Source organism: Manis javanica, chromosome 4, assembly GCF_040802235.1.
Source record: "Manis javanica isolate MJ-LG chromosome 4, MJ_LKY, whole genome shotgun sequence".
NCBI classification, from domain to species: Eukaryota; Metazoa; Chordata; class Mammalia; order Pholidota; family Manidae; genus Manis; species Manis javanica.
In genome coordinates this window covers 105,091,880-105,114,238 of record NC_133159.1, presented here as the reverse complement: position 1 = coordinate 105,114,238, position 22,359 = coordinate 105,091,880, and the positions used below count along the sequence as shown (strand labels likewise).

At 40.5% G+C, this 22,359-nt stretch overlaps 1 protein-coding gene across 8 annotated transcripts in view; it reads right to left on the bottom strand.

Moving 5' to 3' along the window:
* Window positions 1-22,359, bottom strand: part of CHD1L (chromodomain helicase DNA binding protein 1 like) — a 121,412-nt gene that overhangs the window by 64,383 nt on the left and 34,670 nt on the right. For 2 of the 8 annotated variants that reach the window (XR_012130309.1, XR_012130308.1), the window contains exons 1-2: window positions 10,850-11,052; window positions 1,476-1,588 (exon numbers count right to left, since the gene is read on the bottom strand). Coding sequence is in view for 5 of the 8 variants with exons in the window: in XM_073234516.1 (XP_073090617.1) it covers window positions 1,476-1,588; window positions 10,850-10,976 (240 nt within the window). In the remaining 3 variants the exon portion in view is untranslated. Of the gene's footprint in view, window positions 1-1,475; window positions 1,589-10,556; window positions 10,579-10,849; window positions 11,053-22,359 lie in introns of those variants that run through there. The other 6 variants (XM_073234514.1, XM_073234518.1, XR_012130307.1 and 3 more) reach the window with 5 other exon arrangements.

Sequence of the window (22,359 nt, the reverse complement as noted above, 5' to 3'; positions counted from 1 at the left end):
CTACAAAATTAATTTGGACTCGTTACTAAATTCTACCATTAAAGGAAGAAACAATACCAATTCTACACAAACTCTTCTGGAAAACTGAAGACAAGAGAATACTCCTGAACTCATTCTATGAGTCCAGCTTTACCACAATACCAAAACCAGACAAAGACATTGTAAGAGAAGGAAACAACAGACATACGGGTCCTTCATGAACACAGATGCAAAAAAATTCTATGGTGAATTCATAAGAAGATGAATTTGTTGATATAATATTTTCAGGACACTTACAGTAGAGCTATATGAACACCTGAGGAAAAGCAAAGGCCAAGTGGGATTTGCTGACTCATAATGATATCAGGGCAATTCCAGGGTCCGTGACAAAGGAGACTGCAGGGAGTGCTGTGTACCCTGTCCAAGAGTATGTTTGCCTGGCTCCCAGAGACATATGGGAATCTTACCTTTTACCTAGTTCCACGTTTTCAGTTCAGGAATGTACCAGACCCAGGATTATTTGCCTGAGGGCCATAAATGACGGCCCTTGAGGGAACCATACTGAGAGGTCATATGTATTCTGAATATCCCCAAGATTAGTAAGGTAGACCCACCTTAGACAAAGTAGTGTCAGACTGGCCTATGTGCAGAACTGCTCCAGCTCGACGTTTACATATGTGAGATTAGACTTGGAAGGGGTAGTTGAGCTTCTTAAGAGACAAATGGAACCTTCATTCATTCTGTGTGTTCAGTGGTAAAACCTTTTTGGAATAAAGAACTTATATATCCATGGTTTCTGATCAAGTTGCCTCTGCTCTGTATCCTGACTCCACTGACTTTCTTTGATATCCAACAGATGAGTCCACTTCGTGTGACTAAACCAAATAAACCAAGAGGTATCTGTACCTGAACTTCCCATCAATCCAAGCCTACCATTGACATCTGTCAATACAGGGCTGTACTGGCAGTCGTCCTGCCAGAAGCATCAATCTCAACATGCCACTAGCTCACCAATGCCCGAGAAAGCCATGCCTGGTCCTCCGGGTGTCTAGACCATGTCCTACCACTAGCCAAAGCATCCTGGAAAAGATAGAGTACTTCTGCACTTCTTTAGCTTGGCAGAAAAATGGGAAGTAGCCCCACCACCCACTAAGGGAAAATAATATAAGAAGTGATCCAGTTAACTAGATAAACAATTGCTAAGGAAGGTAGAATCAATCTGATCCCTGGGACAGGTTTATTTCCTTTACAGAGAAAAAACATACCCATTAACAAGTCTATGTCAAGGGCTAAATAAGATAAAGGTAGTGACACAGTTCAAAACCATCCCCTTAACTAGAAAAATCAACTCCAAGGTCGTGATCTCTTAACAAAGGTTCAGAAATTTCACCTTCTAGTATACAAACACATACTGGTAGCTAGTAGCTAAAGATAGTAATGAGTTCTAAGGAGGCATTTCAGTGGAGGTGAACAGTGGTTGCTCCACAGTAACATACCTGGCAGGTCTTACCCAGCCCCATCTCATCTCCCAGGATGCAGCCATTCTGACAGTGGAAGCACTGGGCTAGCCAGTTCACTCCCTCCAGTTGGTAAGAATGTAGACAAATCCCTAGAAATAAAAAATACAGCAGGTCTGAAGAGTAGACATTTCAGCACACACATAAGACCTCAACTGAAGAATACTGCCTAAATCCCCATGCCTCCAAAGCTTACTGGCTATATACTTTGCTGGAAAGTTACAGGTATGTACACATTTGCTGACTTCCAAACTTAGTCACTATTGTATTTGCAAAAATTAATAAAGGGAAACCTCACTGATAGGGCACTGAGGGGCCCAAAGGGGGAGCTCTCTCACCCACCACTCCTTGTCAATTGCAGATCCCACCAGAAGAGTTCCATACCTTCCAAGTTATAGTGTTTCGGCTACTTTACTACCCGGCAAAAGGTAGGAAGATTTCCACCTCCTCCAGCAACAGCCCAGCCAATGAGAGACTGCCACAACTTAGCCAATGAGAAGTCAACATATATGGGACTCCCAGTTCCCTCTAATGGGCTTTATGCTTAGAGAGCCTCCCAACTTAGCCCTTTCCTCTATGAAAAAACATTCCTCATCTTTGTTCTCTGGACTCACCTGCTGCTTTCCTGTAGGCTTGCATGTCCTAAATTGCAATTATCTGCTATTCCTGAATAAGCCATTTTTGCAGGTAAAACCAGTGAAACTTTATTTTTAAGGTTAACATATTCAAAGCCCTAGAACAGCCTGTCTATGCTAGGGCCACCTGACAGATGAGTAAGTCAACCTGGAGCTGGCCTTCATAGTGCCTGAGCCTCATGCCAGCATCCATTCTAGGATATGAAGCATTACTGATGTAACATAACCACAAACATGGACTGCACAGCTTGCTTTACTGAAACCATTTAATTTGCCATCAGTGCTACAGGAAGAAAACTCAAGAAAAGGATAGGTTAAATTATGCTTAGGTAGAGGCCCAAAGTCAGCAGAAGGAGGGACATGATAAAGATCAGAGAAATAAATAAAATTGAGAAGAATAAAACAATAGAAAAAAAATAAATGAAACCAAGAGCTGGTTCTTTGAGAAAATAAACAAAATAGATAAGCCCCTAGCCAGACTTATTAAGAGAAAAAGAGAGTCTATACACATAAACAGAATCAGAAATGGAAAAGGAAAAATTACGACAGATCCCACAAAGAATTATTAGAGAATACCATGAGAATCTATATGCTAACAAGTTGGAAAACCTAGAAGAAATGGACAACTTCCTAGAAAAATACAACCTTCCAAGACTAACCAAGAAGAAACAGAAAATCTAAACAAACCAATTACCAGCAAAGAAATTGAATCGGTAATCAAAAAACAACCCAAGAACAAAACCCCAGGGCTGGACGGATTTACCTCGGAATTTTATCAGACACACAGAGAAGACATAATACCCATTCTCCTTAAAGTTTTCCAGAAAATAGAAGAGGAGGGAATACTCCCAAACTCATTCTATGAAGCCAACATCACCCTAATACCAAAACCAGGCAAAGACCCCATAAAAAAAGAAAATTACAGACCAATATCCCTGATGAATGTAGATGCAAAAAAACTCAACAAAATTAATAGCAAACCGAATTCAAAAATACATCAAAAGGATCATACACCATGACCAAGTGGGATTCATCCCAGAGATGTAATGATGGTACAACATTCGAAAATCCATCAACATCATCCACTACATAAATAAAAGGAAGGACAAAAACCACATGATCATCTCCATAGATGCTGAAAAAGCATTTGACAAAATTCAACATCCATTCATGATAAAAACTCTCAACAAAATGGGCACAGAGGGCAAGTACCTCAATATAATAAAAGCCATATATGATAAACCCACAGCCAACATCATACTGAACAGCGAGAAGCTGAAAGCTTTTCCTCTGAGATCGGGTACAAGACAGGGATGCCCACTCTCCCCACTATTATTCAACATAGTACTGGAGGACCTTGCCATGGAAATTAGACAAAACAAAGAAATACAAGGAATCCAGATTGGTAAAGAAGAAGTCAAGCTGTCACTATTTGCAGATGACATGATATTGTACATAAAAAAACCCTAAAGAATCCACTCCAAAACTACTAGAACTAATATCTGAATTCAGCAAAGTTGCAGGATACAAAATTAACACACAGAAATCTGTGGCTTTCCTATACACTAACAATGAGCTAATAGAAAGAGAAATCAGGAGAACAACTCCATTCACAATTGCATCAAAAAGAATAAAACACCTAGGAATAAACCTAACCAAGGAAGTGAAAGACCTATACCCTGAAAACTATAAGACACTCTTAAGAGAAATTAAAGAGGTCACTAACAAATGGAAACTCATCCCATGCTCTTGGCTAGGAAGAATTAATATCGTCAAAATGATCATCCTACCCAAGGCAATATACAGATTTGATGCAATCCCTATCAAATTACCAACAGCATTCTTCAACGACCTGGAACAAGTAGTTCAAAAATTCATATGGAAACACCAACGACCCCGAATAGCCAAAGCAATCCTAAGAAGGAAGAATACAGTGGGGGGGATCTCGCTCCCCAACTTCAAGCTCTACTACAAAGCCACAGTAATCAAGACAATTTGGTACTGGCACAAGAACAGAGCCACAGACCAGTGGAACAGAATAGAGACTCCAGACATTAACCCAAACATATATGGTCAATTAATATTAGATAAAGGAGCCATGGACATACAATGAGGAAATGACAGTCTCTTCAACAGATGGTGCTGGCAAAACTGGACAGCTATAGGTAAGAGAATGAAACTGGATCACTGTCTAACCCCATACATAAAAGTAAATTCGAAATGGATGAAAGACCTGAATCTAAGTCATGAAACCATAAAACTCTTAGAAAAAAACATAAGCAAAAATCTCTTGGACATAAACATGAGCAACTTCTTCATGAATGTATCTCCCTGGGCAAGGGAAACAAAAGCAAAAATGAACAAGTGGGACTATATCAAGGTGAAAGCTTCCGTATAGCAAAGGACACCATCAATAGAACAAAAAGATACCCTACAGTATAGGAGAATATATTCATAAATGACAGATCTGATAAAGGGTTGTCATCCAAAATATATAAAGAGCTCACCCACCTCAACAAACAAAAAGCAAATAATCCAATTAAAAAATGGGCAGAGAAGCTGAACAGACAGTTATCCAAAGAAGAAATTCAGATGGCCAACAGACACATGATTAGTTGCTCCACACCACTAGTCATCAGAGAAATGCAAATTAAAACCACAATGAGATATCACCTCACACCAGTAAGGATCACCACATCCTTAAAGACAAACAACAACAAATGTTGGCAAGGTTGCGGAGAAAGGGGAACCCTCCTACACTGCTGGTGGGAATGTAAATTAGTTCAACCACTGTGGAAAGCAGTATGGAGGTTCCTCAAAAAGCTCAAAATAGAAATACTATTTGACCCAGAAATTCCACTTCTAGGAATTTACCCTAACAATGCAGCAGCCCAGTTTGAAAAAGACAGATGCACCCCTATGTTTATCGCAGCACTATTTACAATAGCCAAGAAATGGAAGCCACCTAAGTGGCCATCAGTAGATGAATGGATAAAGAAGAGGTGGTACATATACACAATGGAATGTTATTCAGCCATAAGAAGAAAACAAATCCTACCATTTGTAACAACATGGATGGAGCTAGAGGGTATTATATTCAGTGAAATAAGCCAGGTGGAGAAAGACAAGTATCAAATGATTTTACTCATATGCGGAGTATAAGAACAAAGAAAAACTGAAGGAACAAAACAGCATCAGAATCACAGAACCCAAGAATGGACTAACAGTTACCAAAGGGAAAGGGACTGGGGAGGATGGATGGGAAGGGAGGGATAAGGGCAGGGAAAAAGAAAGGGGGCATTACGATTAGCATGTATAATGTGGGGTGTGGCATGGGGAGGGCTGTACAACACAGAAGACAAGTAGTGATTCTACAGCATCTTACTACGCTGATGGACAGTGACTAAATTGGGGTTTGTGGGGGGGACTTGGTGAAGCGGGGAGGGAGCCTAGTAAACATAATATTCTGCATGTAATTTTACATTAATGATAACAAAAAAACACACAAAAAAAGTCAAGCAAATAAAACAGAGGAAAAAGTTTCAGCAAAAGAATAACATAAAAACTCAGGAAAAAGCCTTAATGAACTGGAGATAAGTAATTTAACTGATAGAGAGTTCCAAGTAATGGTTGTAAAGATATTCACATAATTCAGGAGAAAAAATGGATGAACACAGTGAGAACTTCAACAAAGAGAAAATGTAAGGAAGTTCCAAATGTAAGTCGCAGCTGAAGAAACATTAACTGAACTGAAACCTAAGCTAAAGGGGTTCAAGAGCAGACTAGATGAAACAGAAGATCAGTTAACTTGAAGACAGGGCAGTGGAATTCACGCAGTCAGAGCAGCAAAAAGAAAAAAGAATTAAAAACAGTGAAGATAGCTTAAGGGATTTATAGGACAACATCAAGTGGATTAACATTTGTATTACAGAGGCCCCTTAAGAAGATAAAAGGGCAGAAAACCCGCTTGAAGAAATAATGGCTGAAAGCTTCTCCAACTTGGGGAAATAAACAAATATCCAGATCCAGGAAGCTCACAGAGTTCCAAATAGATGAACCAAAGAGAACCACACCAAGATACGTATAATTAAAATGTCAAAAGTAAAAGACAAGGAGAGAACCTTAAAAGCAGCAAGAGAAAAACAACTTATATACTAGAGAACCCCCATAAGACCATCAGCAGATTTTTCAGTAAAACTTCGCAGACCAGAAGGGAGTGACACGATATACTCAAAGTGCTGAAAGAAAAAAAATATTCCAACCAAGAATACTCTGCCCAACAATATTATCATTCATAATTAAGAAGAGAGAGAGTTTTCCAGACAAGCAATAGCTAAAGGGGTTTATTACCTCTAAACTAGCCTTGTAAGAAATGTTAAAGAGGATACTTTTAGAAATGTTAAAGGTCACTATAACAAGAAAACATATGAAAGCATAAATCTTACTGGCAAAGGTAAATATATAGTAAAAGTAGTGGATTAATCATTTATAAAAATAGTACCACTTCCTGTGCCTTTCTTTCTTGTATCTGCCTTACTTGCACACAGAACACATAGCTGTGGTCATCAAATGTGTGGAGGTTTTCCCCCACACTACGCATTTCTCTGCAATATCAGCTAGGTGTCCCTACAATTCAACTCAATACTGACACCATCTACCTGAAAAGAGCCAGATGCCACAGGTTAACACTCAGCCCCACAGGACTGCTCCTACCCACTTTAGATGCCCATAACAGGTAGTTATGGGCATCTGTGTTTCTGTTGGCAGCTAGTCCTGACTTCAGGGCAGTTGGTGGATACTGAGCATCCATTTTGCTGGCATGGATTGTGGCTGAGGCAGTAGGGTCCTGGAGTATTCCCCAGGTGACCCACAACTTGAGTCCAATTTGGCTACAAATTGGAGGTAGCCACAAACCCCTCTTCAATGTTTGGTTAATTTGCTAGAATGGCTTTCAGAATTCAGGGAAACACGTACTTATGCTTACCAGCTTATTAAAGAATATGGCAAAGTATACAGACAATGAAGAGATACCAGGACAAGGTCTGGGAGGGACCTGAGCAAAGGAGCTGTTGTCCTTGTGGAGTTGGGGTGTGTCACCCTCCCAGTGTGGACGTTTGCTAATCTGAAAGCTCTCTGTACTCCATATTTTGCAGATTTTTATGGAGGCTTCATCATTTAGGTATGATCAATTATTAACTCCATTTTCAGACCTTTTTCCTTCTCAAAAGATTGGTACACAAGGGCTGCAAATTCCAAGTTCCTAATCATGGCTCAGTCTTTCTGGTGACGAGCCCCCATCCAGGAATCATCCAGATGTCCACCCAGAGTCACCTCATTAGAACAAAACCTATTCCTTTCACCCAGGAAACTACAGGAGTTTCAAAATCCCTGTGCCAAGAACCACGGGCAGAAACAATATGTATCTTCCATTATCTCTCAAGGCCATTTCCCCAACTGTCAGCTCCAGGACCCTACTGCCTCAGCCACAATCCATGCCAGCAAAATGGATGCTCAGTATCCACCAACTGCCCTGAAGTCAGGACTAGCTGCCAACAGAAACACAGAAAACCTAAATCCCTCCCAGACTATGGCCTCTCCCTAGCTTTCCCCTTCCAAATCTCCCATAATTAACAGCTTGGCTGAAGCCAAGTTACATGCACAACAGAAGTACAGGGGGGTCAGGGATGTAGTATAGCAGGCAGGGTGTTGGGAAAAGGAGTACGTTTGAGGGTGCCCATTTGCAATATATATCATAGAGTTATTTGAATTCTCTTGCCTGCCTCTCAGGTCAATGATAGTGAAAAAGCAGACAAAAACAGCAACAATAGTACATCTGCATATTCCAAAAACAAAGCAATCCTAACATACCTTTATGATCCAGTGTATTTGGGTTTCTGAAGTGAAATGGAATGTATGGGATTCATCTCTGACACTATTAAAGGAAGGAAGGCCTACTGAAAGTTTTTTATCAGTGGAAAAAATACAGCAAAACAAAATACTTATTTAAGTCACCAATTTCCAAAAATATAATTACTTCCATATTTGAAAGAAAAAAAAGAGTGAAGTTTCTTCCTAATAAATGTCTTGGGAAATAAAAAAATAAATATAAAGAGATCATAATTGTACTAGAAGAAATATATTAGGCCAACAATTATAAATTCAGAGTAGAAAAGCTCCTTCTAAGCAGAATAGTAATGGCAAAACTCATACAGGAAAAGGCTGACAGATTTGACTACATGGAATTTTTAAACTTCACCACTGAACTATATACTCACACCCCCAAATCAAAAGGCAAACAACAAACTGGAAAACATATTCCCAATTCATGTGATAAATATTTAATATCTTCAATGCCAGAAGGATCCTAAAAGCAAAAGACAAACACCTCAATTAAATAATGGGCAAAGAGCAAAAACAGACAAGGAATAAAAGAAAGACAAATATCTAAGCGCCCATCAATACTAGGAACAAATATTAAACAAAACAACAAAAAATCATTCTTAACTTCTCAAATTAGAAAGTATCAGTGTTGGTGAGTGTGAAGAAATAAGCAAAATTTTTGCAAACTCTTTCTTCAAGAAATGCTACCTTTTGAGAAAATTTCATAACTATAATAAATATTTGGTTACAAGGATATTTATTAGCATTATTTAAAAAAGCAAAAGAAGTAAGAAACTAAATACTTAAGTATTTAGCTGACTAAATTATGGGCACATCCATACAATGAAATACTGTGTACCCACTAAAAGATATTAAAGAAGACTAAATGATAATAAGGGGGAAATTATGATTTCTAAAAAGTATGTACATGAAACCTCATTTTTGCATCTCTCCTTCACTCTCTGCTCTGCCTCAGAAAAGAAAAATGAAAAGAAATTATAAACATATAGTACACATGCATAGACCAGGAACTAGCAAGATGAACATATTATTATTAATGATGACTATTAATATCAATAATAAACTTAATAAAAAATTATATTATTAAAAACAGGATATTACGGAGATTAAATTTTTTTCTTTATGCAAAGACTATTACTCTAAATGTTTTAGAGAGAACAAGTACTGCTCGCATAATCAGAAGGAAAAAAGTAAGTATTTTTAACCAACTGACAACAGTTTCTCAGAATATTAATTGATTCTGGTAAATAGAAACAGGAATTTCAATATATATCATCCAATGGTCATTCCTTTGGGTATACCTATTTCCTTTTTTTTTTTCTTTCCCTCCCCTACCAATTTACCCATTCTCATTACCAAGGTTCCACATTTGCATATTTCCTTCTTCATTCACTCACTCAACTCATCCACACAAACCTGCAACCTCTAATCTCATCTTCTCATTTTCCCTAAAACAGCACACACCCATGTGCACCTTTCTGGGGATGTATTACCTGCAGTCTAATATCAATGTGCATACTTTATCCAGCCCTTACACGTTCTCAAAGTATCATACCTAAAAACACAGAAAAGGAAACAGGCAAACACACAAGCACGTAAATTTTAGCTAAGATACGTCAGACATGTAAATATCAGCCTATTAATTCTACCTTAGTTGGATATACAATGCTTACAGACACAGAACTTTATGTGATTCTTGTAGACTCAGAGAATCAGGAAGGGAGGGATGTTCGCCCTTCATGTCTCTAGCCTATCATCTTTGCCCATCTCTCTTCTAGGCTGGACATAACTACACCTTTTGTTTCATTTCAAGAATACAAAACCTCATGCTTCCTACGATTTAGCACATAGCATGAGTTCAATAAACACTTGTTTATACTTTTGAAAGCACTCACGGTCCCCAGTCTAGAAACTCTAGGATGGCGGAGCTTACATTCGTTTTACTCATTTCCGTACCTAAGACTTTATAGCATGTGGCTCTCGGAAGCACTTCATAAATAATTAATCAAAGACCCTACCATTGGTTATTATTGGTCCAAGTTTCCGTTACACAGTTAAAGTACGCACTGCATTCCCCATTTTATAAAGAAAACAAGAACGAGAGAGGTTAGGTGGTGAGTCGAGCGCAGAGCAGGCTGTGAAATTGGGCCTTGGTCTCTGCATCCGCAGGAGATAGGGTCAGCCTAGCCGCCTGCAGATCCCAGGGGAATGCATGCATCCCGCGTCGAAGATTCCGGGGAAGGGCTAGTATAAACAAAATAGGCACGTGCCTGCATGAGCTGTTAACTGGTTTAAAATATAGCACTGGGGGAGAATGAACCAGTAGAAAACACAAAGAATTGCGCGGGCTCGGTAAACGAAGAGAACTGAAGGTTTGCGACGAGTTCTGATAGCTTTTACAGAACCAACCAATGAAACCCCGCCAAGCTAGGCCTCCAACCCTTCAAACCCACACCCGTGAGGCCCCAGGACGTCCTCCGCTTCTTCAGCGACTAGAGCCTGACTTTTGGTACAAAGGTCTCACCAAGCTCCCCCTGCCCCGGCTTGCCCGGGCCGCACGCAGGCCTCGCCTCCCGGCCGGAACCGCACTGCCCGAGTCCGCGGGGCCCGCGCGCTTCGCTGGCGGGGGCAACGGCCGCCGGGCCCAGCCCCACCGCGGGGCGAAAAGAGAAGGCCCTGCAGTCCGCAGGTTAAAAAAACCACAGGACCGCCTGCCTGCGGCGCCGCAGGGCCGTTCCCGGCGCGGGGTCCCGGCCCGGGAGAGGCGAATCCCAAAGTGCTAGCAGGCCCTGGCGGAAGTTCGCCGGGACCACTGACCTGTCAGGCCCCAGTGCCTTAAGTCCTGCTCCTGCACACGTGCCCGCACCGCCTCGGCTGGGCTCCGCAGGGCCAGTAGGAAGCGGGGCTGGCCACCCTCCGGGGCTGAGGAGCCTGCACGCTCCATGGAGCCGGGAGAGAGACTGTCCACGCCGCGCCGCGCCGCGGCCGCCCGCGCCCTGTACAGCCGCCGCCAGGGGGCGCCTCCCGCGCAGAGTGCGTGCTCTGAGCCGCCGTCGCCTCTGGTTCAGGGACGCCGGGGGCACTCGGGGCCTCTTGAGTCTCAGCGCTTCTGCTTCTGGCTGTGCTCACACCCGCTCTAAGCGACCGGTGTCCTAAAACGCTCGTCAGGGGCTCGCCCCGTGCTCGGCATTCACGTTTACTCAACATTAACTGCCATGTGCCAGATACACTCTGCCGGGCTCTGGGGGTTACAGATTTCAGTAAGTCATCGTCCCTGCCCTTCAGCGATCTACAGCAACATTGTAAAGAATAGCGCGATCACTTCCGTTCACACTAGTAATAAAATGGTTGGGGCCCTAAATCCTCTTACACCCTGTAGGCCAAAGTTAGGAGCCTCTGAATGGAAATAAATTAAAGGCATGGAAGATGCCATTGCCAGTGGATTTCTCAAATCAATTATCGGGAGCAAATTGAAGCAGTGTTAAATTAGGGGCCACCATGACTCGACATCGGGCTTGAGTGGATTACTGATGTACTAACTTATGATTAGTAGTGTACCACATACACAAATATGATAACAACCAAATAGTTGCATTTATTGATGCAGTTAGAGGCGCTGCCCTATGGGCTTTCCATCCGTGTTTTGTGATTTCATGCCTCACAAAAACCCTACAAATAGGTACTGTATTTGTCCCCACATTACACATGAGAGAACTGCAACTTGGAATGGTAATTATGCAAAGACGGCCAAACAGAACCACTTTATTCTGAGAAATGTCATCAGAATAATATTTCCATTTGGGTTAACCTTTGTTCTTCCATCTTCAGTAAACCCAGGATGAAGTTGTACTCCTCCCCATCCTCACCTACCCTTAATATAAAAGGGAGAAACGAGTTGTGAGCTACAAAAGAGATGACTTCAGCTTGGTTTCTTCATTAAAAACTCAAAGCACTCTTCGGTGAAGCTAATTGTGTGTCTTGAGTCATTCTGTAAATATTGACTGAACACATACTATGTATGTGTCAAGCACTCTTGGCGCTGGAGATAGAGGCAACTCTACTCTCACCCATAGAACAATTCAGTAAATTATACTTCTATTAAGCTTATATTTTAAGTTAACTTTATATTTTATAAAGGAGGATACAGGCAATAAACAAATAAAAATTAGGTAGTGATGAATGTTCAGGTGAAAGTGAAACAGTATTGTAATGCGGCTATGCTGATTTCTACTTGGATGTTTTCTCAAAACCATAAAATAGATTTATATACTCTGCTGGCTTCTCTGGAGGAGCTTCTGTCCCATGTGGCTGCTCAAGAGTGTTTTTTGCATCCTAGTCTCTGTGTCTGACTTCCGTTCTCCCCTCCTCTGTGGGTAAACATGTCCAGTAAAGCAGCAATTTCCATGACCTGCCATTCAAACAAAAGACTGCTTATTATTTTTGACTTTAAGCACATTTGTTTTAGCATATACCAAAAATAGGGTTCTAGCTGTAAGCTAAGTGTTCCATTAGTATATTGAGTCTGGCATCTAAAATACAGCTAAGAAAGGTAACTAAAAGCCTGCAAGTCAGCTATAGAAGTATTGTAGGAGTCTGGGCAAGAGAGGATAGTTGTTAGGCCGGCAGGGTGGCAGTGGAGTGGTCAGAGACTAGATATATTACCAAAAAGGTAGAGCCCTCATATACTACTAATTGAGTATCTGAGAGAAGTAGAGGAATAAAGAATGATTTCAGGGATTGGACCTGAGCAAATGGTAGAATGGAGTTCCCATTATATGGATGGAGGAAGACTGAGAATGAGGAGATTTAAGGGATATCAAGAATTCATTTTTGGACAGAACAGCATGAAACAGTTATTATATCCAAGTAGAGATTTGAATAGGTAATCAGATTAGTCTGAAATTCAGGGGAGAGGTTGAAACTGAATATATAAATATGCAAGTCATCATTTTAGGATGGGCCATAAGCCTTGGTATTAGATGGGACCCCCTTGGGGATGACTGGAACTGTAAAATAAACTAGGCCTTGGACAGCTAACATTTAGAACTCAAGAAGATGGGAGGAACCAGCAGAAGAAACTAAGAATAGTAGCCTGTGAGGTAGTATGAGAACTAAGAGCTGGCATCCCTGAAGCCAAACAAAGGGGAGTTTTAAGAAAAAGGGAATGATGGTCCCTGTCAAATGCAGCAGGAAGGTGGAGTAAAGCTAGGACAGAAAAATAACCACTCGATTGAACAATAGTGGTCACTGATGACCTTGACAAGAATGATTTCTGCATTTGTAGAGTCAAAAGTCTGATTGGAGTGGGCTTAAAAAAGAGAATAGGAGGGGGAAAATAGAGATAGAATGCCTTAGACCTCTTTCAAAGAGTTTTGCTGTAAAATGGAGCTGGAACCTGAGAGCACTAACTGGAAAGGGATATGGGGTCCAGGGAAGGGTTGTTTGTTTGCAGATGGAAATATCAGACCATGTTGAATGTTGACGGGAACAATCCAGTACAGAGAGAAACTGATGCTGCGGGAAGTGGTGTCCTTGAGTAGAGGAGGTGGGACCCAATGCACAAGCGAAGGGGTTGGAGTATATAAGGCAGCAGCACAGATAGTTCATGCACTGGAACATGTGGGGGCACAGTACGTGGACGAACTTGGTGGGCAGAGCATGTGGAAGAACTTGGTGGGCAGAGCATGTGGAAGAATTCTTCTGACAGTTTCTGTTGTCAAAGTGAAATAGGAAACAAGGTCTTCAGATGAGCCTGAGGAGAGAAGTTTTGGAGGTTTGAGGAAGGAAGTGAGTGAAATAGTTGTCTGGGCAAGTGGGAAAGCACATTGACTAGAGAAATATGTTAGCTTTGCCAAGCAGCAGTGAGGAATTTGAGGGTCATGATCATGAGACCTGTCAGCATGGTGTGTATTGGGTGCAGGTAGGAAATAGGGAATTGAATTTTATAAGGATTGGATTTTTGCCAGATGAGCTCAACAGAGGGTGCTTGTACTGGCCATATGCCCAGCATCAAGAATAGAGGTGGACATGGCAGAAAAGACCACCACACCCATGAAGCTTAGACTGTAGAGATGAAAACAGACAAAAAAGAGGGGAGGTACAAATAAGCTATCAGGTAGTATTAGTGCTAATAAGATTGCTAAATAGGCTAATGAGATGAAGAGACAGGCTAGGGAGAAGCTCTGGATAGGATGGGCTGAAGAGTGTGTCACTAAGAAGATAACATTTGAGCTAAACTTTGAATGATGAGAAGCCAGCTGTGAGAAATCAGGAAGCCAAGTGTTTAAGTCAGAGAGATCACAAGGGCAAAGACACTGACGTGGGATTAGCAAGGGAGTAGTGCACCTTTTTAATTGGCAAGAGGACTTGGTCACTGATGGGATATAGGACTGAGGGAGAGAGGAACGTCAAGACTGACTCCCAGGGACTTTGCCTTGGATAATTGGTGGATGTTGATGTCACCACTGAGAGAGAGAACATAGGAGATGAAACCTGCTTTGAGAAAGGGAAGACAATAATTTAACTTTTTGGGTATGTTGGATTTGTACGTAGGATACTGCCAGCCCATGTATATACACAATAAGTTTTGTTGAATGTTTGAATGAGGTACCTGGAGAACAACTCTAAAATCCAGGTATGATTGCTACAGCCTTGAGGTACTGAGAGGACATTTCACAGATGGGCACACCAAGGCACAGAAAGTTTAGGCAACTTGCCCAGTTTTCTAGCAAGTGGATGTTGACTGCCAGAATAAAGTCTAACCCCAACTCCTTGTTCATTGCTCAGCTTATTTAATCATGGTGTTAATGTCAATTCTTTGCTTTATTGCTCCACAGGTAAGGTGTACCATCTGGCAACAGCAGCCCAGTAAGATTAATGGTAACTGAATTATGCCAGTGATGGACCTTAGCACCTACCAACCCTACGAAAACAAGCATGATCCAGCACATCTTGGTAAGCCAGTTGTGTTTGTTGTTCATTAAGCCCCTGTTGGATCATATCAGGACACTAGCTGGCAGGATAATAGCAGGTAATAGCAGGACACTGGCTGTCAGGATCTAGTAAATCAGATACGGAGCCTGAATAAAGGCTGAGACCATCAGTGAAAATCTGTACCAACTGCTTCTTGAGTATATGCACATAGACCTCTGGGCTCAGGTTAGAATTAGGTCAATGCCCTTGGGTGGAAAAATCACTATACTGGAATGAAAGAGAGCTGGGTTTTCTTTCTCCCAAGAAAAGAAAAACTGTATTTTGAGTTGGTGGAATATAAATCTTTGGCATCAAAGAATACATAATAAATTTAAAACACAGAAATTCAGCAGAAATATACTAAAGAGTGTGTCAACATTTAAGTATATCAACAAAGTCAGCTTTACAGGACTCTTGCCCAGTCACATTAGAAAATTGCCACTCCCTTTTAGTACCAAAAGTAAGCACATAACCCTTGAACATTATATCAGATAAATCTTTGAGAACCAAATACAGAGGTTGTAAACTGGCAGCTGTGCCACAGGTCAAAATGTGCCCATCGGTCTCTTGTTTGAAAGGACTGTATTTTCCTTTGTAATTAAACACTTTTTGACTGTCATGCCTGCCATCGAATTCATCATGTTTGATTTCACTCCTTCTGTTCTCTACCCTGCAGCATAATGTTTATGCAGTCCACCCAGCTAATCCCAAAAAGCTTTTGAGCTTGCCAACTCTGATGTAACTTTTGTGACATATTTCCATGGAAGGAGCAGGACTCCTGTCAATCATAAAACCATGAAGCCAAAATTTTTCTTATGACTCAGTCTGCGCTGAAATATCTTTAGACAATGTGATCTTGCTACTGGAAGCTATAGTCCTAAGGACTCCCTCCTGCTTTGGTTGACAAGAGCCCAAAGGCAACTTATGCCCCAACCCTACAAAGCCTGGATCTTAGGTCTGAGAAAGGAATACACCTGTTGCACACATCTCTCTTTTCCTGAGGCACTGCTGTAACTGTGATGCAATGGAGTATTCTCACCTCAGTCTCCCAAAACTTCTCAAAATTGGCATACACAATTAATCTCCATAAGCAGAGAGTGCTTCTGGAAAGCCTATGATATGTAATACATGATACATAATAATTTATAATGAGGATAATAATAGCTATCCTATAAAGATGTGAAGATTAAGTGAAATGACTTTTTTACAAGGAACTAAACACAGATTTGAATGACCAGGGTATAGTGAAAGACCAAAAAACTTAAGTTGGGAATGAGCCTGTATCTCAACAATGGAGACTCAAAAAGTCGAAATTATCCCTCTTTGTTGAGGTCCTATTAACTTCAGTTACCTGGGGAATCCACAGAAAAATGTTCCATTATGGTTTTATGCATGGCCCATAGATATAGGTTCCGAAGATGAACAGAACACACACACACACACACAAACACACACACACACATGGGATATCTACTCACAGCAGGGACATGGATCACCAGCTCGGGCAGATCATACTATTATTACAACTCAATAATAAGACACTACACTTTTTTAAATGGGCAAAAGTTCTTCACAGACACTTTGCAAAGAAGATATACAAGTGGCCAAGAAACCAGGAGGAAAGGGGTTCAACATTGTTAGCAGTGGGGAAATTCAAATATAAAACTCCTTGAGGTGATACCTCACGTCCACAAGAATAGCTGACATTGTACCAAATGTTGAGAGGCTATGGCCCTATTGGAACTTTCATATATTGCTGGCAAAATGATACAATCTCTTTTTAAAGCTTCTTGGCAGTTGCAACTAAAGTTAAACATATAACCTAGTCTATACCCCAGCAGTTCTAATTTCAGGCACACAAAAATATGAGAGCATGTGTTCACAAAAAAGACCTGTATATAATAAAAAGCCTTCTTTATAATAAAAATAAAAAATGGTTATAACCCAGATGTTCATTAATAGTAGAACAGATAAACAAATTGTCTATTCACACGATAAAAAAAGCTAACTACTGATACATGTAACTACTTGGAAAATCTTAAAAACGTTAAGCTGTATATTGCTTCCAAGCACACAGAGTACATAGTGTATAATTCTATTTATTTCAAGTTCAAGAACAAACTACCAGGTAACTAGATTTATTGTCATGATCACATCACACTATACAAATATCAAATTTTTACAGGTTGCGTTTGTTCTCCTCGGTTCTTGTCCCCACGGCAACAAAGAATTGAAAGGCAGAGATGCGCTGTGAAGCAGAGTGAAGGTGTTATTTGAATACACTCCAAGGGAGGAGTAGGCCAGACTCAAGGTAGACAAAGGAACCAGACTTTTAGGGGAGTGTCTCTTTATTGCCAAGAGCTGGGAGGCACTCCTTTTGATTGACAGAGTGAGGTCTTTGATTGACAGCTCTAGTTATACATCCATTCCTCTTGGTGTGCACTTTTCCCAAGAATGCACAGAGAAAAGCCCATGGAGTGAGAGGTAGAAGAAAACTGAAATTTTATGAGATTATAAGGAGGTGTGGTTTGGGTGATTCCTAGTTTTGCTGGATTGTGCCTGGATCTGGTTGGGACAGGTTTGGCCTGGTCCTGATAGGCAAGAAGTTATCTCCCTGCAAAGCCTTTGTTGTCTTCATGTGGGACCCTCACCTGGACAGTGTTTGGGCAGGCATTTTTTTTTTAACCTTATCTTCTTCTTTCCAGGCTGCTGTGTCTATCTCTTCTACCTAACATTCCTAACAAAATCATTATGTTGTACATTTGAAACTAACATAATGTTGTATGTCAATTATATCTCAATTAAAAAACTCATCTATGGTATTAAAAGTAAAAGTAATGCTTATTTCTGGAGGTGGGTATCGGCTGGGAAAGCGGCCAAGCGGACGGGCAGAATGACACCTCTGCTCCATCTTCACAGTCATTCTACCTCCAAACCATGTCCAGAATCAGTTTCTCAGGATCTCCACTGACCCACCCTAGTCCAAGTCTCAGCTGTCTCTGATGTATATGCCAGAAAGGACCCTTTGCCTGAGGGTGAATGGGAGGACAGAGCCCCCAGAGACTCCTTGACTACTAGTGTTGTTCTCTATGTGAATCACTCAGAGCCATTACCTCGAAAATTCCATTCCTTGCTGATCTGGGATTTTAATTCAAACTGATTTTCTTTCATGCTATTTTGAAGATTGAATGGATTTTTTGATTTTCAACAATGATAAAAACTAACTTTTTAGAACCCAATCATTCCATCATTGGAGATTTTCCCTTGCTTTTTACGGTGTTTTTAAGTACCTTTAATTCCTTTTTTTTGTTGTTATCATTAATCTTTAATTACATGAAGAACATTATGTTTACTAGGCTCCCCCTTCACCAAGTTCCCCACACACACCCCATTATAGCCACTGTCCATCAGCCTAGTGAGATGCTGTAGAGTCACTACTTGTTTTCTCTGTGTTGCACAGCCCTCCCCATGCCACCCCCCACACTATACATGCTAATCGTAACACCCCCTTCCTTTTTCTCCGCCCTTATCCCTCCCTTCCCACCCATCCTCCCCAGTCCTTTTCCCTTTGGTAACTCCTTTAATTCTTTTTAGTGGGTTTATATTCCGTGTTTCTAATCATCTTTGAAAATCATGGAAGGCTTGGTTCTGCTGTTTGTCTTTTTGTGTGAGAGCATGGTGTGCAGCCCTGGACCTACAGAAAGCACAATGGGCAGAGCTGTTTGACTGACATTTCATTTCAAAAAAGAAACACAGATGGTGTCTTTCAGATTAGTTTACTTTTAAACAAATCCGTTTCCTCATCTTGTGCAAGTGCTTATCACACCTGTATTAATTTCTTGTGGCTGCTCTAACAAATTACCACAAACATAGTGGTTTAAAACAATGCAAATTAATTTTCCTATGGTTCTGGCAACTAGAAGTCCAAAGTAGACTTCTCTGGGGCAAGATCACAGCATCCACAGGACTGTACTCCCTCCAGGCTCTAGGGGTGAATCTGTTTCCTTTTCTAGCTTCTAGGGCTGCATTCCTTGGTTCTGGGACTTCCGCCATCCTCAAAGCCAGAAGCAAGACATCTTGCCTTCTTTCTCTATGGTCAAATCTCCCTCATTCTCCCTTTTATATAAGGATGCTTGTGATTACATTAGACCCACCTGGATGATCTAAGATACTCTCCCCATCTGGAGATCCTTACTTTAATCACATCTGCAAAGTCCCTTTTACCATATAAGGTGACATTCACAGAGTCTGGGATCAGAATGAGGATCTTCTGAGGGACCGGCCATGTTTTCAGCCTACCACAACGTCCACAATTTATCTCATTTCCTTCCTCCCTCCTCTGCGCCTAACAGAGTACCTAGCATATAGCAGGCATAGAATGGGTATTACAGTGTAAGTGACTCCTGCCCTAGTCAGGATTGACTAATACAGGCTTTACTACTGTAATAAATAAATCATCAAATGTTAATTCAACAAAAATTATCTCTCACTCATGTCACAGTCAAATGCTGATGGGGCAGTTTTCCTCAGCAGTTCTTCAACCAAGATTCAAGTTCCTTCTATCTCACAAAGCTGCTGTCTTAATGGCCTCCAAAGGGCAATATTTATTGAATGAAGGCAAGCAAAGTGCAGACTTCACAGGAAGAATTTGGACATGGAAGAAAATCTGAGTTGAGGTAAGGTTATGCTGCCCAAAAGCTCCTCTTGGGTTGAACCTTTGCAGAAATCCCTTTGTAAACAAAATTATACATCCATGCACACACAAACACACTCACACACAGATGCTCCTTCAAGTCTTATATGCACTATCTTGGAATTCATTATTATTACTATCACTGTGCTACTGCTACTGCTCTTTCCCAACAGCATGAGTAACTGAGTTGAACCTGTGTATTAATTTGGATGTATGGTACAATCCAGTGAAGAAATTGACTCACTTGCAAATTGGCAGTTAGCCTAAAGAGAAAATTGGAGTCAAGGTTTAAAATATTTTACAAGTAATTTTAAAACAGAGCAAAACATATTTGTCAAATTCAAAAATAATTAATTACAAAGCACAATTAAAGTGGTAGAGCATTAAAATTAACTTACATTGTAAAACATTAAGTTTTAAAAATAATTCTTGTTTTGTTCTGATTGTAAAATTGTAAAACTGATTCAGCAGGAAAAGATTAATATTCCGTTTATAAGAATATTGATCAGTTTTTCCTTTAAGTAGGCATGTCTAGTACATTCAAAATTACTCAATTAACAAGTAACTCATTTTTAAGTTAAATTTCCAATATGTAAAATGGCTGTTAAACCACTCTTTCAGAATTTCATTTTTAAAAGGTATCACTACAGCATAATGCACATTTATAACTGAAAGTTTTTATGAAAATATCACTCTTTAAAAAGGTGCAGGCCCAGAGAATATTAATACTAATTAGTGCTGGATAAACTGCTATAAAAAGCAAAATTAAGAGTTCCACAGCACTAACAAAAAACTAAGCTGTTTACTTAGCATCCATATAACAGTTCAAAATTAGTAGCTCCAGATAAGAAAATGCCTAAATGACTGCACTCCCTGTGGCCACTGAGATTCTGTGTTCATCCTTCTCCCGATATGCTCATCCCCACCCCAGGGAAACAGCTCTGAGTCCTATCCAGTTATGACACCCAGTTCAAGTTCTGGAATCTCTGGATGACTGCAGAGAATCTCTGTCAGATTCAGATGTGGCTCCTTGTGGTCCAGCAACTCATTAATTGAAAGAAAGTCATTTACCTTCTTCAACACCCGATAAACTATGGTCTAATAGAAACAGGATGATGGGATGCAATATTCTTATCTCAAGTGTCCCTTGGCCCTTCCACTACTGCAAATCTTGGAGGGGAATGGAATGTGAAACTAATTTCTCCGAAATCTCAGGGTAGATACATTTAGGTAACTGAAAAAACCCTGCTTTTTCTTTCTAGGAGAAGGTTGTATTAGACAGAAGGAAAAATATTTGGTGACAGAAGTCATTCTATTTGGTGTAATATGTAAAGACACTAGTTGAATAAGGGATTTCTGTAGCAAAGTGAGAAGAGAACCCAGAGCAAAAGTAAAGAGCAACCTTTTATCTTTTTATTAGAACTTTTGGATTAGGTCATCTTGATGTGGCTATTAAAAGAATAATGACATTTTGATAAATAAGAACTACATCAAAAAGCAAAATCATTTTTAAATTACTGAGAATTATGTATAAAATTTCATCCTGGAGCCTTTTCCTCCTTACTTTCCTATTAGGCCATGTTGACACAACGTGTTCCCCACTGTGTGTGTGTGTGTGTGTGTGTGTGTGTGTGTGTGTGTGTGTGTGTGTGTGTTTACTATATTTTCATATAATTCAGATCATATGTTTAGCAGAAATTTTCCTGATAGGGCCCAAGTTATTCCTCACAAACCAAATATCTATTTTTAAACATAAAGCAGTTATGTTTTAAACATAAAGGCAAGCCCAGCTAAAAGCAGTTCAACTAAAGTGTAAAACATAAAGGTAGAGATTAGGGCAAAGAGAAAAGTGATGCAATAGAGAGATGAGAAATGGAAGAGGGATTTGCGATTAAGTAAAAAATAAAAATCTCCTTGTAAAGGAGCAGTGAATAAAGTGATTGAAAGCCCAGGTCTGAAGCCAGATGTCTTGCTTTGAATCTCTGTCCTTTCACCTACTTGCTAAATGGGCGTGATGCTTCATGAGGTTGCTAAGAGGATTGCCTGGGTCCATTTTAAACCTTTTGAACCATACAGGAAAGCCCTTGAGAAATGCTAACTATTGACCTATGAAGGATACTTTTAGGATGAGGCCAGTAAGTCAAAACCAGGGCTGGCATTATTGGCATCCCACTGTCTTGAGCCAAGTTGATTCAGGGAGTAGAAGGTGAACAAAGAAATATGGCATCAGCCGCAACTTACGTCTCTGAAAACCCCTTACATCTGTCAAAATCCAGGGTTGGATGGGCCCTGATTCTGAACGACTGTATGAAATCCTATATTCATTACGTTGGCCTTTTCTGCATGAGTTTATATTTGAAAATTCTATGTTTACATCTTAAAAGTCAATACTTTGTGTTTTTAATTATACATACAACTGTGTGAGCAATGGCACTTAAAAATATATTTCTGTTGTATTAAAATGATCTGTGTTTTGGTCTTCAATAAACTATAAGCTCTCTAAATTGGAAAAGCAATCCACTCCTTACCGCACCCCAGCACCCAGCCTCAGCGCATGGACATTTTAAAGTAGATTTCTACCATTAGCTAAAACCAAAGACCTAGTCTGTGAAGGGGGGGGGGGATTGGGTGGGGAGGTGGGCGAGGAGGCTGGGATCTTTTT